The 13,672-nt window shown below is 51.3% G+C and overlaps 1 protein-coding gene across 1 annotated transcript; it reads left to right on the plus strand.

The window, feature by feature from the left end:
* Positions 1-1,784: 1,784 nt before the first annotated feature.
* emilin2b (elastin microfibril interfacer 2b) lies at positions 1,785-13,442 on the plus strand (the record flags this gene model as incomplete). Its single annotated transcript, XM_084453645.1, has 7 exons — positions 1,785-1,879; positions 2,171-2,296; positions 4,881-5,065; positions 5,336-7,063; positions 12,004-12,243; positions 12,752-12,868; positions 13,105-13,442. The coding sequence occupies 7 exons, from the start codon at positions 1,785-1,787 to the stop codon at positions 13,440-13,442; spliced, it is 2,829 nt and encodes a 942-aa protein (XP_084309771.1).
* Positions 13,443-13,672: the final 230 nt, after the last annotated feature.

Genomic DNA, 13,672 nt, shown 5'->3' on the forward strand with positions numbered 1-13,672 from the left:
GATCCGAGTGCATCACACATAAATGATGACATTTGCAGATAACACAACATTTATCTTGAAATCCACATACTGCAAACATATCCCACCCAACCTTATTTTTTAATTATTATTAAATTAAAACAGACGTCAATCGGTCAATTTGCAGAGCTGAAGGGAGCGTCAGAGCAGCCTCTGCGTCGGAGGAACGCGGCAGCCAATGAAAACGAAGTGGGAGGGGCATTGAGCGAAACTGGGAGTGCTGTCCCATTTAATTCACGGCCCTGCACCCTCTGGCCCTTCCAGCTGACGTCAATTAAGTGCTCAGGCCTCAGGCCACAAGTGCGAGGGGCCGCAAGTGCGGTGTGTGCACTCAGATTGGGATTCAGCTTTAGACCTGCCATATTGGGGACCAACACAGGTGTTTCAATGTATCTGATTGGCTACATTTGAAACCCATGAATACCATTGGATGCAAGTGATATTAATCAGGTGTGCGGCACACTTGATCACACCTGATTAATCACTTCCATCCAATGGTATTCATAGGTTTCAAATGTAGTCCTAGACCTGCCATGTTGGGGACCAACACAGGTGTTTCAAATGAATGAATTAGTTAGCCAATCAGATAAATTGAAACACCTGTGTTGGTCCCAAATATGGCAGGTCTATGACTACATTTGAAACCCATTAATAGGACGGGAAATAAATATGCCAGTAGAATTTCAGGAAGTAGTGGAGCTTGTGCAAAGAGCCTATTGCTTCATTACGTCAGTGGAGCTTCGTACCGGACCAAGATGGCTGCTGCGTTTTTCATCCGGCAGCAATCAAAGCGGCGTCTAGTATATATGTCTATGCCTTTTGCATGCACCTGCACGCACACAGCCAAAACAAAACTTTGAGCGAAGCCCGCACCTTGTGTGGGCGCGCTAGAAGAACAGTTGGACTGAGGTGTGCGGGGGTAGAGCCGCCCACTCAACTCCATTCGTATGGACTTGGGCTGGACTCAAGAGCCAAAATTAAAATTTTAGATAGATGGATGCCTGGCTGGATGGATCCATTGATGTTCCAAACCACGACGGTTCCATGGGCACTGTGCACTAGAGATTGAAATGACAAATTGGCCTACACTTCGATGTCATAAGCATAATCTCTCCGTTTTGAAAGCCCTTATATTTTAAATGGCAGTCTGGGCAACTTCGTTTTGGTAGGTAGAGGAACGGGGTTGTAATGCGGAGTGATTGGGTTCGCATGAGATCGTCAAAATGATCTTAAGCACTCTGAATTTATCCAGCAGCACAGTAGGAATTAAGATCGGACTTCTTAAGTGGCGGAACCAGAGGATGAATGGTTACCTTAGTAGTATTATCTAGGTCCAGAGATTTACTGATCACCTGAGCTCGACCTGAGCGCATACCTCCCCATACCTGGATAGACATTGCCAAAGGCGCGCGTATTTTTCCCAACACATGCCTGAGAGTTGCCGAGAGCGTTTCTGTGGAGGAAAGCTGGGAACATGAGCTCAGCGATGTGAGGAAACGGAAAGGGTATAATTGCACGGCTGGTCTCCGAGCCCATTTCACAGGGGGTCGTTCGAGAACGTCAACGCTACACCACAGTCGCTCAGGCTGCTGCTTAGGCTGCCCCCTGGAAGAAATTTACGTTTTCGTGCCCGTTCTGGGAGAGCAACCAAATCGCGCAACTTCAAAGCCAATATTTGGGAATATTTTTATTTTTTACCTTTAATATACTTAAGATTCAAAATGAATAGCATACATTATGCTCTAAAAAGTGCCATATTTCACATCATGCTTATATTTCCATTGATCAGTGGAACCCGGTCCAGATATAACGTGTTTCAGGGCAGCGCATACTCTGGTTCTGACCAGAGGCAGAGGAATAAGTGAGTAAACTAGATATCCGTTTACTTAGGATTTGTTTTGATAGGCTATTGATCTTAGGAGTGTTGGAATTTTATTTGCGATAGAGATGTTATTTGTCGAATTAATAGCAAGGAGGGCAGTTGATTTTAATTTAAATGTTAAATGTATTAATAACGTTATCATCAGATTAAATACGTTTATCCTCAGATTATGATTAGTGAGAGAATGTTTAAGGATTTTCTATTGCACTCAACAACACAAACCTAATGTTACTGTATTTCCGAACCTTATGCTGTAATTATTTTTTCCAGAAACTGGTGTGCGTATGTTGTGTATAAGAACGTGAGCTGCGCCGTCTCGGCGGGCACGGAGAGTTTTGTGCAGCCGGAGTTCTCCCCGTGCCCGATGCATCAGCCAAACTGCGAGCAACAAGTGATGTAAGTTTCCCTAGAGTCTACATGGGTGGAGGGCGACTATTTTTATTGGTCCTTAGCAGTTCTGCTTTGGCTCTATATCTGATAGAAATTTACTTAAAACGTGCTTTGAGTAACCTATTTACTTAACAATGTCAAAACTTGCAGCAATATAATGATATTGTAATAAACCAGCTGTGTCGGAGGCCAACATACAACACAACTCAGGAGTATAGAAAAATAGGTCTGCTTTTATTTATTTGGGCAAGCTAAAATTCATAGGGCGGGATACCGGTGAGTCAGACAGTCAACTCCCCTCTAATGGGTGTCTAACATTGCCTGGGTAGACCACTACAAGCGGGTAGCCTACCTCAACGGCACTAGGGTTACAAACACAGCACACCTATGGGTAAACCTATGAGTAAACCACTACAAACAATAGGGTGCATACAGCACACACTTAAAGGTTGCATTAAAAGATGTAGTGCACAGTGCCCGTGGGGCCATTGTGGTATATCGATCTAAAACTGACATTTTGGCTCTGTGGTGCTCACCTTGGGTCGGAGCGGGGGAGGGGTTTGGGACACTCGGGGCTCTCCCATTGCACACTAAATATTGTCTATTACTTCCACACGGGGAGTTGGCTTTGAAGTGGCTGTCAACGTGCACGTGTGTGCGAGTGGGACATCTTTGGCATTGCTGTGTTTGTTATGTAGAGTCCTTACTGTGTCAGTCCAAACCGAGTGTCTCTGTGACCTTCCCACGTGGAGATATGGCCGTTCAATCCCAGGGCAACGCCCTCCGGTGGCTAGGCGGCGTAGTGCATGGTTGACCCTACGCACCTAAACCCGGACGCAGACACACGTACGCTTTGTGCCATTATAGATAGATGCGAGAACACTGTACTCTGCACTCCACACTAAAGGTGCTACACAACACAACACACCCCACCCAGGTTGAACACTCGAACGGGGCAGTGAAATAAATCCCCAGTGCTAGGGTAGTTCGGCCACCTGCGATAATCTGCAATAACCTTTATTTATCACAACTAAAACCTAACAAAAGGACAGACGGGCAGGGAAGGGACACAACGATTACACACTGAACACAAAAGAACTGCTAAAGGTTCAAACTTAACTCACATGGCTGGCGAGACCCCCGCCCTCCCCCCTTCCTGGGGTCTGAGCATTCGGCACCGTCTGATTTCCCGGATAGCTTCGGCCGTCTGTGCTGACAGCGCACGACAACGGGTCGAGCGCTGGAACACAGGACTGGAGAACGGAGGCGAACGTACACTTTGCTGAAGTCCCCGGCCTATTCTGCATAAAGGAGGCAACTGGACTCCTGACACTCCAACGCTCCCCTACCTAGCAATCGTCGTCGCCTGCGAACGACACCCTCCCCCCAAGAGCGCTGTGCACGCTCTCAAAGACAAATACTGAACTCCAGCAACGAAGGAGAGAACTCCTGGCTCTGTCTTCTAACCCCAGAGTCCCATACAGAGTTCCACAGGTGGCTGGCATCAAGCACAGTTAGTCAATAGTAGGCCAGGTGGACATATTTATAGCCTTCACATTAATGCACTGCAATCAACTATTTCTTATATAAGGCATTTCACCACATAAGTTGCTATATAATTGTAGGCCCAGTGGGTTGTGAAAAGGGAAAGTTATAGGAATGGCAATTAGGAGATTAATCCTCAGGGCCTTGCGACTATCTTGATCTGTGTTTGCCTCTTCAGGTCATCTGATGAGCTTGCATTCGCAATCAACAGTATCTGGGTGATTAGATTATGATAGAATCGGGAATTTGATTGATTGGCCATTCAAGAGCCGTTAGTCATCGCTGCTGCCAGGAGGATTAAGAACCATTTTATGGTACATGTTAAAGGGAGTAAATAGGGAGTAAATAGTGTAGCTAAGAAAAATAATGGTCTTTTTGTCAGCTTCTGCTTTGTATTGGCATGTACACACAGCCCTTCTATGAGAGCCTGCAGAACTACATTTCCCCTCGTTTTGCTATCATGTGTCTGCCATTGTACATGCATGGTGATGAGCAACTAAGCGGCAGCTGTGAGATGTCTTCAAGTCCTCTAGTCCAGACTGGGTGTGTGAACGGCATCGGGGAATATATGAAACTGCATGCTCAGCAGTTCACGATGAATTAGAAGTGTGACTGGCTTGCCCATGTGTAGCTTGTTGTCATAAACAGTTGTTTATTGCTGGGATTCAACCTCCTAAGAGGGGTGCAGAAATAGTTGTGGTGCAGCAAGGCATCACTCATATTTCACCAACATAAGGAGTTTTTCATTGAATTTCATTGAAAGCAGAGGTTTCGAATAACATTGGGTTTTGTGTTATGATCAAAAACCTTGAGTAATTATCATTTGGAGTCTTTCATCTGAGCAGTATTCCAGATGTCGCCATGGTTAATCTGATTGAACATCCTGTGATTGTCCTTGAATCTGACTTTTGTGTTCAGAACCTTGTCATCCATGTCAGAGATGATGAAAACATAAGATTACAAGTTACTTAAACATTAAAACAAAACAACATAAACAAAATAAACATTTTCTCGCCATGCCATTATTGCTTGTTTTTCCACCCAGGTACAGGACACACTTCCGGCCCATGTATAAGATAGCGTACAAGGTGGTAACAGAGCTGGAGTGGAGGTGCTGTCCGCGTTACCAGGGCCATGACTGTAAAGACCTGAAGGACGTGCCCCCCCGCCAGGAAGAGCCGGGACCACCGCCCCTTCCTGCACCCTCCGAGCACATCCCTGTCACACAGGGTAGGGGGAACGTTAGGAGATATGAAGTCTTATCCAATATAATATCCAGGTCTTACTGTACCCAATCATCTTACTGTGTCTGTCTGCTGTGTTTTTCTGCTACTGGGTGCTTCACTTTCCTTCGGGATGATTAAAGTATACTTCTTTTTTATCTGTCCGTTCTCTAAATTAATATCCATTACTTTTTTGTTTTGAGCCTCTGCACAATGAAAAGCCATCTTAGTCATATGCATGTAATTTGATTGACATACCCCCCCCACCCCCCTATAGGTCCAGAGCAGCAGCCACGGGGGCAGACGGGCCACCCCTGGGATGACGGGGGGCGGCCTGGGGGGCAGAGTCAGACGGGTCAAGGGGGTCAGGGAGGAACTCTGACTAATCAGCAGCTGGAAGAGGAGGTCCACCGTCTCTCCGAGGCGCTCTTTGACCTGCAGGCCGCAATGACGACGATGTCGTCCAACCTGCGCGTGGACCTCCAGGAGGACGCCAGCAAGATGCTGGCGACCCTGCTGAGCAACCTGCGGCAGCAACCCGCCAGCGCCCGGGGCGGCGAGACCCAGACCATCGCGCTGGACGGGCTGTCCCTGGAGCACGACTACACGGCCATGGACGAGGTCATGAGCAAGATCAACCACGTCAGCGACGCCCTCGCAGTCAAGAGCAACGCCCTGGACGACCTCCTGGGCAGGGTCAGCCACCACGACGGACAGCTCCGCCTCCTGATGGAGGCGGCCGAGAGCCCCCCGGCCGCGCCCCCCCTCGCTCCCCCGTCCAACGACACGGCCCTGCGCGCCTACCTGGACGAGAAGATCCGCAGCCTGAGGGACGAGCTCATGGAGGGCATCGAGATCAAGATGGCGGACCTGAAGAGCTCGTGCGACTACAAAGCCATGTCGGCGCCGGGGCAGTGCGACTGCCAGGAGGCCAGCTACCTCGGCCTGGCCGAGCTCATCGACTCCAAGGAAACCGACCTCCTCAAGGAGATCCAGGACATTCGGCTCCGGCTGCCCGGTCCGGAGAGCGGCGCGGGAGCAGTGGAGGAGCTCAGGAGGGAGGTGGAGAGGCTCTCGGAGGACCAGAGGACGCTCCAGGCCAGCGTGGAGGAGAAGAAGAGGGACGCGGGGTCCAGCTCCGCCCCCCCGACGGCTAACCCTCTCCTGGGCCGCGTCGAGGAGCTGGAGGCCCGCCTGAACGCTTCGGCGCGGAGGAGCCTGGAGGACAGGCTGAGCTCCGTGGAGGGCGCGGTCGGCAACCTCCTGGCGGAGGGCGGCAGAAGCGCGTCCGGGTTGGAGGACCTAGGGAGGGACGTCGGTTCCTGCAAGAACAGTGTTGGAGGTCTGGAGCGCAGAGTCGACGCTCTGGAGCAGCTGTGCTCTAAGGAGCGCTCCGAGTCTGACGCTGCAGTCCTGGAGAGTGTCCAGCAGGGCCTCCGGAGCTGCCGGTCGGGTCTGGACGCCGTGCAGAGCAGAGTGAACGGCCACACAGACAGCCTGGGAGCTGTGGAGGAGCTCCTGCGGGGCCACTACCTGAACCAGAGCGCGGCCGTCGGCGACGCGCGGGCCGAGCTGGGCGCCGTGAGCGACCGCGTGGGGACCCTGGAGGGCGAGCTGTCCGAGCTGAGCCGCGCCCTCCGCCAGCAGACCGGCGAGGCCAGCGGCCGGCTGGAGGAGCTGGGCCGGGAGGCGCGGGCGGTGGCCGAACGCTGCAGGAACCGGACCGAGAGCATGGCGAGGGAGGTGGCCGGCGTGGGCGGCAGGGTGGCCGGCGTGGAGGCCGTGTGCGGGAAGCTGGAGCCCATCGCCAGCAGCCTGCAGAGGATCAAGGAGGGCCTGAACAAGCACATCAGCAGCCTGTGGACCTGCGTCGCCCAGCTGAACGGCACCCTCCGGGCCCAGGCCCGGGACATCGGGGGACTGAAGGGAACCTGCCGGGCCCTGCAGAACCACGAAGCAGCCGGGGAACCGCACGGCCCTGCTTCCAACACTCCCGGTAATAGAGGTGAGCCACGGGGTAAACTTTAAAACACACGTTCATCTTCAAACAACCGGATGACTGCTTTACTGTTCTTGAAAGTAAATGATTATTCTATAGCCAGAGGCTATATCTCCCACATGCTCCTAAACGGTCTCTCTCCTTCCCTGGCTCTCTCTTTCCCTCCTTAGCTCACTACTGTCACGCATAAAAGGGATTAATCATCCACAGGGTTACCGTGGAGGACGGGGGAATGTTATCAAAATGGCGCTAATAAGATGACCTTCAGAGATGTATCTGGACACCATTCGAGTGCTACGGGTTGTGTTCCTTTAAATGTCTGCTTTTGTAGAAGGAGGATATGTACAGTGTATGTAGGAGCTGCTGGACATGCTTCATGGTGAGAAATGGGGGGGGGGGGGGGGGGGTAGATGGATTCTAACTACATTCTGACTCAGAGGAGGCAAGGTTGATTGAACACACATGCTTGTTTTAATACACCCGGCTTGTGTTGAGCAATGCGTTGGCTTTCAAGGAGTAGGACTAGTTGTGTGTGTGCGTGTGTGTGTGCGTGCGTGCGTGCGTGCGTGCGCGCGCGTCTGTGTGTCTGTGTGTGGGTGTGTGTATTGTTGCGTGAACCTGCACATTCATTTCTGTCTCTGCATATTCTGGCTAAGAAATGGATCCCTGCTGGTTGTGTGTAGAGTTCCCCCGTGTCCCGGATCACGGTACATAACTAATGTGGACGTGGGCTCAGTAATGGTGCCCAGACAAGTTCATTTGAACTCTCACATTGGGGGGGATTGGAGAGCTGGAAGATGGAAGATTTATGGACCTTGGCTCTTCTTAGTTCCTGGTATGGAGTCACTGGTCTGCACAGCCACAGCACATCTGCATTTTTGGGTCCGAGTCCCAAGGGACAGACTGTGAGATTAAACTTGGGGGTTTGGTTCTGGTTCTGGTAGAGCCCAGAGGGAGTGACCTTAACTGTTTCACGGAGGTGGCCGTGTTGCTCACTCCTGGGTGTACAGGTAGGCCCAGTTCTGCAAGTCAGGTGTGATCAGCTTTACTTCTGCCTTTGAAGACATGTCAGCCCCCTCCCCCATTTCCAGCGTACACCTGCGGAGGGCCAGTCAACATCCTTTCCCACACTGTTTATTATAATATTAACCTTAATCTAACTCCCTATACTGTCGACGGTAATGTTTGGGTAACAGCCTGAAAGGGCTGGGCCTATTCATATTTTCCACATTGCTTTTCTGCTATGGGGGCATTGGAGGCACTCTGGAGACCATTTTGGCTTCCTGCTTCTCATTTGGTCCAGACAGCCGGCCGGCTGCCACAGCTCTCCACATTTATCTGCAGTGTCTGGAAAAGTGATGTGCGTCGGAGCCCGTCACAGGCCAAGTTGTCATTGGCTTATCAATGGGCCACTTACAGCAACCAATCGGAGACTTCTCAAGTGTCTCAGCGGGTTCAGACTAGTCACTACGGGCAGGATATCAGACCCTTCTTCCCTTTCACTTCTCTGTGCTTTAGCTCTCTCTCTCTCTCTCTCTCTCTCTCTCTCTCCCTCTCTTCCCATCCCCCCCCCCCTCCTCACATCCCTGTCCTCCAGTGCTCTCGTGTTGTTGAGTCTGTTTACCGCCCTGGCTTTGTCTTCCCTCTTTAAATAAACTAACGAGGAGAAGTCAGGGTTGTCCCATGTTCCAGACGCTCAACTCAGTAGCATGAAGTCACAGCACACGCGTCCGGGCCAGTAGTATATCTGGGAGCAAAACTTTGCCCCCAATGGTATAGTTATTTGTTTTTTCGACAGACATTATTATCTCGTTGTCCTAAAATGGCAGGACAAAACAAGCTGTTCTTCGTCACTCCTCACGTGATCAGATCCAGACTTAGACTGGCGTGATGACAGGTCTAAAACCGCTAACAGATTTTGCGGGAACTCTTGTGTTTGTGTTGATTGGTTTGGCGTCCTGTTCCAAGTGAATCATGCATTGAACAGGCCTGACCTCTCACTTGGGAGAAAGAGCTTTTGTTCCCTTATCAAATGGCGGGGTAATTTCCTCAAACCATTAGTCACCACGATGCATTTAAGTAACTCTCTCCTGTGTCCAGATCACCCTCTGGAGATTAGCTGTGTGTGTGTGCGTGTGTGTGTACATGTGTGTGTAAAGAATGTGCACGCGGCTCTTGTTAATACATTACTACCTCCTCAGCTAGCAGTTTCCTGAAGATGGTATCTGTGCCAATGTGGAGATATACTGCACTAAGTGCCACTTCCTCAGTGTGTGGGTGTGGGTGTGTGTGTGGGTGTGGGTGGGTGTGTGTGTGTGAGAGAGAGAGACAGATGTATGAACGTAAGTCACTCTGCTTGGATTGCAGCCCATCCTTCTCATTGTGTTAGACGAGGTGGTCCTGGCTGGGTCACTAAAAGCCTATTGCACACACACCCATTACGGGAAGTAGGGAGATAAGCCATTATATATTTTCCTGCCTCCTTGACTGTCTCTGGCCACACTGCTCAGGCCAGCGACCCGGGACAGATAAGGGTGGCTCTGGGGTGACTTGAGAGACACCGGTCGAGCTTGATATCCCCCAGGAGAGCAGAGCCCCTTTTAGCAGAGGCCCTCACAGTCGGTGTGCTGATCTGGAATCAGTCCTGACGTTAAGATCCTAAAGAATATAAGGTCACGTGGACAGCGGAGACGTGATGTTACAGGAGCTGGCCTACCGAGAAAGCACAACCAGACGGACAGCCCGGTACATCTCCGACCGCAATGAAACACGTCCCCCTAACTGCCGCTGGAACCGCCACGTCTCCACTCACTTTTATTCCACCCTGTGCTGCTAAGCAAGGCGATCCATTCTTCCTGACAGGTTTAAAGTCTGAAATATGCAGTCACCTCTTTTTTCCCCCTTCCTCAAGTCAACTTTGGTTCCAAATTCTGGGGGTGAATTTATGAATTCCCAGATCCCAGGCCCTGAGCGCCGTCCGCTTGGGTCCGGAGGGTCTCATAAATCCAAGCTGTGGTGCTAAATTGCTGTACCGTGGTTGTAATGTGATGACTTGCAACTGGGAGAAGAGGTGGAGGGGGGGGGGGGTGATTCTGAGAATCTTGTATGTCCTAAAAGTGGTGGACGAGTGTGTACGTGTGCCTGCACGTGTGTGTGTTTCTCTGTGTGTCTGTGTGTGTCTGTGTGAGATGGACTTGGAGTCGTAGGGTTTCCCAGACTTGCTCTGGACAAATTAATTTGCCGGAACATTCCCATTCTAAGGGAAGCACATTAGCCCCCAGCTGCAAATGTTTACAGCTCACCTCTTTAATCATGTAGACACACAGTGTACAAACACACACACACACACCTTTAATCATTTCCCCGGTGATGAGGTGGGGATTGGCTTTCAATCTTGAGTCATCAAAACCCAGTCCATGTACACCAAAGCACATACCTGTACTTTACACACACACACACACACACACACACACACACACACACACTAAAACACACGTGTGCAGACTCCGACTAACTCCCCTGTGGAGGTTTTACAGTCCTCTACTGGACTTCCTCCCTGCTGGGGCGTGATGTGTCTTTCATAGTGACTGACCCCTGAGCCTGGGGGCGGGGCCCAGCCTGCCTGGTGGCTGGAGGGTGGCTGCGCCTTGCTATGCCGGTATGTCTTTCATGTGGCTCCGGCCTAGTGGTTGTCCCTCCTGTGAGAGGGCAGCGATGAGGGCTGCTGTCTCCTTCTAGACTTCAGTAGAATGCCTGTGCCCCAGCCAAGATGGCTGAACTATTGATGGGACCCTGTGTGGTGCGTTTTAAGCCGTCTCAGCTGTGGTTGTTGGGAACAGTTTACACTTGGCAGTGAGATCATGGTGGTTGAGCCAGAGGCCTGTCATTTCCTCTGTTTTATGTCCTTAATGGCAGGGAGAGATGATCACTTACTGTTTGGCAGCTAATGAGAGTTGGCGGGTATCTGAGAGTTGATGAGTGCGATGATGACCAATGACCATTATCAACAAATCACTACACGCTACTTGAATGTAGAGCGCTGAGATTCAAGCAGTATGTTAGGAAATACAGTACATGCTGTGACTTGTATAGGAGCAGGAAATGGGACACTAAGGAAATATACAAGTCATTACTATGACATCTTGATGAGAGTTCCCACAACACCGCGTGGCGCCAGGTAGTAAAAGTTACATGGAGATTTACGAGGTCACGCAGTAAAAAGCGCTCCCTGTTCTGCAACACTAATGACGGGTTGACCCGGGAGCCGGAAAGGAATTCTCCCCGTGACTTGCGCGCTGCCGTGGAGGCGGGGCCGGGCCTAGGTGGGGTGAGAGATCTAGACGTGGAGTTGGTTAATATTCAGGAGGGTCGGGGTCACCTGAGAATCCAGCTGGCGTGTGAACATGTCTGACCTCAGCACATCTGGTTCTGGCTTTAATCTCTCTGACACCCGCCCCTCCCCTAACCCATCTACCCATCCCTCTCTCTCTCTCTAGGGTCATTCAGACAGAGTTAGTTAAGACGTAGTACTTAAGCCAATCGTACGTTTCGCCGTTGGTCGAAATTGGACAGACACGGATTGGTGTAACAGATTCTCCCCCCTTTCGTTCCATCTTTTGAGGTAGTGATATTCCCGCAATGGCCCGCAATGGCCCAACTCCCCTTTTCGTCTGAATGGTGCGTTCCGCCAACACGGAAGACTACTGAAGAACGGCTGATTGTTCACGCCTCTTTTAAATGCGGAGGCGCGGAATGCTATCTAAACAAAGAGCTGCCACGGAAATATTACACCTCTATCTAAATGGGCAGAGCGCAGATATTGTGGGTCCATTGCGGGATGTATTTGCAGCAAATTTGCTGAAGTCTGTCTAAAAATGCCTCTCTCTCGCTCACGCTCGCTCTCTCTCTCTCTCTCTCCTGACCTCATCACCATCCCCTCTTTTCAGGTGTTCAGGTGGGTGTGGAGGACTCTAGCCGTCCCCCAGTGGTGACCGGTTCCCAGCCCCAGAAGCCCCTCCTAGGACAGGGCCCCGCCGTGCCCGCCGGGCCCCCGGACGCCTCCCGACCGGGGCCACATGTGATGGAGACTGGGGAGGCAGGGCCCCCCGGCACCAAGGTCGCCTCCAAGTTGCCCAAGGGGACAGACGGCAGCATGACCCCCCTCAAGGGCTTCGCTGGGGCCCCAGGTTAGAGAGACAGAGAGGGGGTGGGGCTGGGCTGGGAGAGGAGCCAGGCATGGGGAGGCCGGTAGAGAGCGCATGCACAGCGCACACGACACGCGTGTCATGTCATGTAGAATAAGACTTTTACTTCCTCGTCATGAGATTTCTCTTTCTTATTTTGACAGCTTCTCCATCCATCTCCACTCACTCTTTGAAGCTAGGTGAGTGTTCCTTGCCTTGACAGCACTGTTCTGACCACCGTCACAGACCAGTGAAATCTCCTGAATACTGACCAAACCAAATCTCTTCCTTGCCACAGCCCACATCCCCATAAGACTGTCATCACAGAAACATCACCTGACCTCAGGTAGGACAGTCAGTGTTCTTGCTAAGATTGAGGCAACAATATTCAAATAATTTCTGCTCTCTGGCATATAACTATCTTAAAGTGTGAGTCTATATGGTAATGTCATCCAGAGCATGACAGAGTGTGTGTTTGTGTGTGCGCGTGTGTGCGCGCGCGTGCGCCCAGGTGAGTGGGTGTCATTCTCAGCTGGTCTGAACCTGTTGCCCTTCCCTGGTGAGGTCGGCATCATCCGCTTTAACAAGGTGCTAGTCAACGACGGAGGCCACTACGACTCTCAGACAGGTAACTGTTCTACCATGTACTGTGTACAGTACCACACTCTCCCACATCCTGAACCGCAGCAAAAAACATTAACACCCGTAATGCGTTCCCCCCCACTACTGGCAGGCTTTAAAACCGGTGCGTTTTCCGTGTATTCTCTCTCAAGGCTGGTGTGTTTTATACTGCCACCCTGTGGCGGATGTTGGTGTACTGTGAAATACTGAACTCCCATCTTGTGTTCCCTTCCTCCCCTTCAGGCATTTTCACCGTTCCCATGGACGGCCGGTACCTGCTGACTGCTGTGCTGACCACCCAGCGAGGGCATCGTGTGGAGGCTGTCCTCTCGGTGTCCAATCGCAGCGTCCAGAGGCTGGACACGGCGGGCTACCACGCCGGCCTGGCCCGACCCCGGCCGACCCCAGAGGATCGGTGCGACTGTGGCGGCTCAGCCTCGTTGAGCCTGGTGCTCTCCCTGAAGCGAGGGGACAGGGCGGGGCTGGTCATGACCGCCGGGAAGCTCGCCATCTCCGAGTCCACAGAGGTGCTCTCCACGTTCGGCGCCATCCTCCTCTACCCCACTCCCTCCAGGAGATAGTGGGCGCAGCGAGCTAGCAGGACTGTCCACATACAGTATGATAGTCTGTTTGAAACCAGATGACAGTGCTATACTGTACTGTAGTAGCAACAGCACACACAAATCTTGGTGAAGGGGACACAAGGACTCCTTCCTTTATATTGAAGTTTTAATATATTTAGTGACTTTGAAAATGTTTTACAAATGTTTTTTTTACTATACTTATTGTGTAGTTTACCTTTGTTTCACTA

This window comes from Borostomias antarcticus (genome assembly GCF_949987555.1).
Source record: "Borostomias antarcticus genome assembly, chromosome: 2".
NCBI lineage: Eukaryota > Metazoa > Chordata > Actinopteri > Stomiiformes > Stomiidae > Borostomias > Borostomias antarcticus.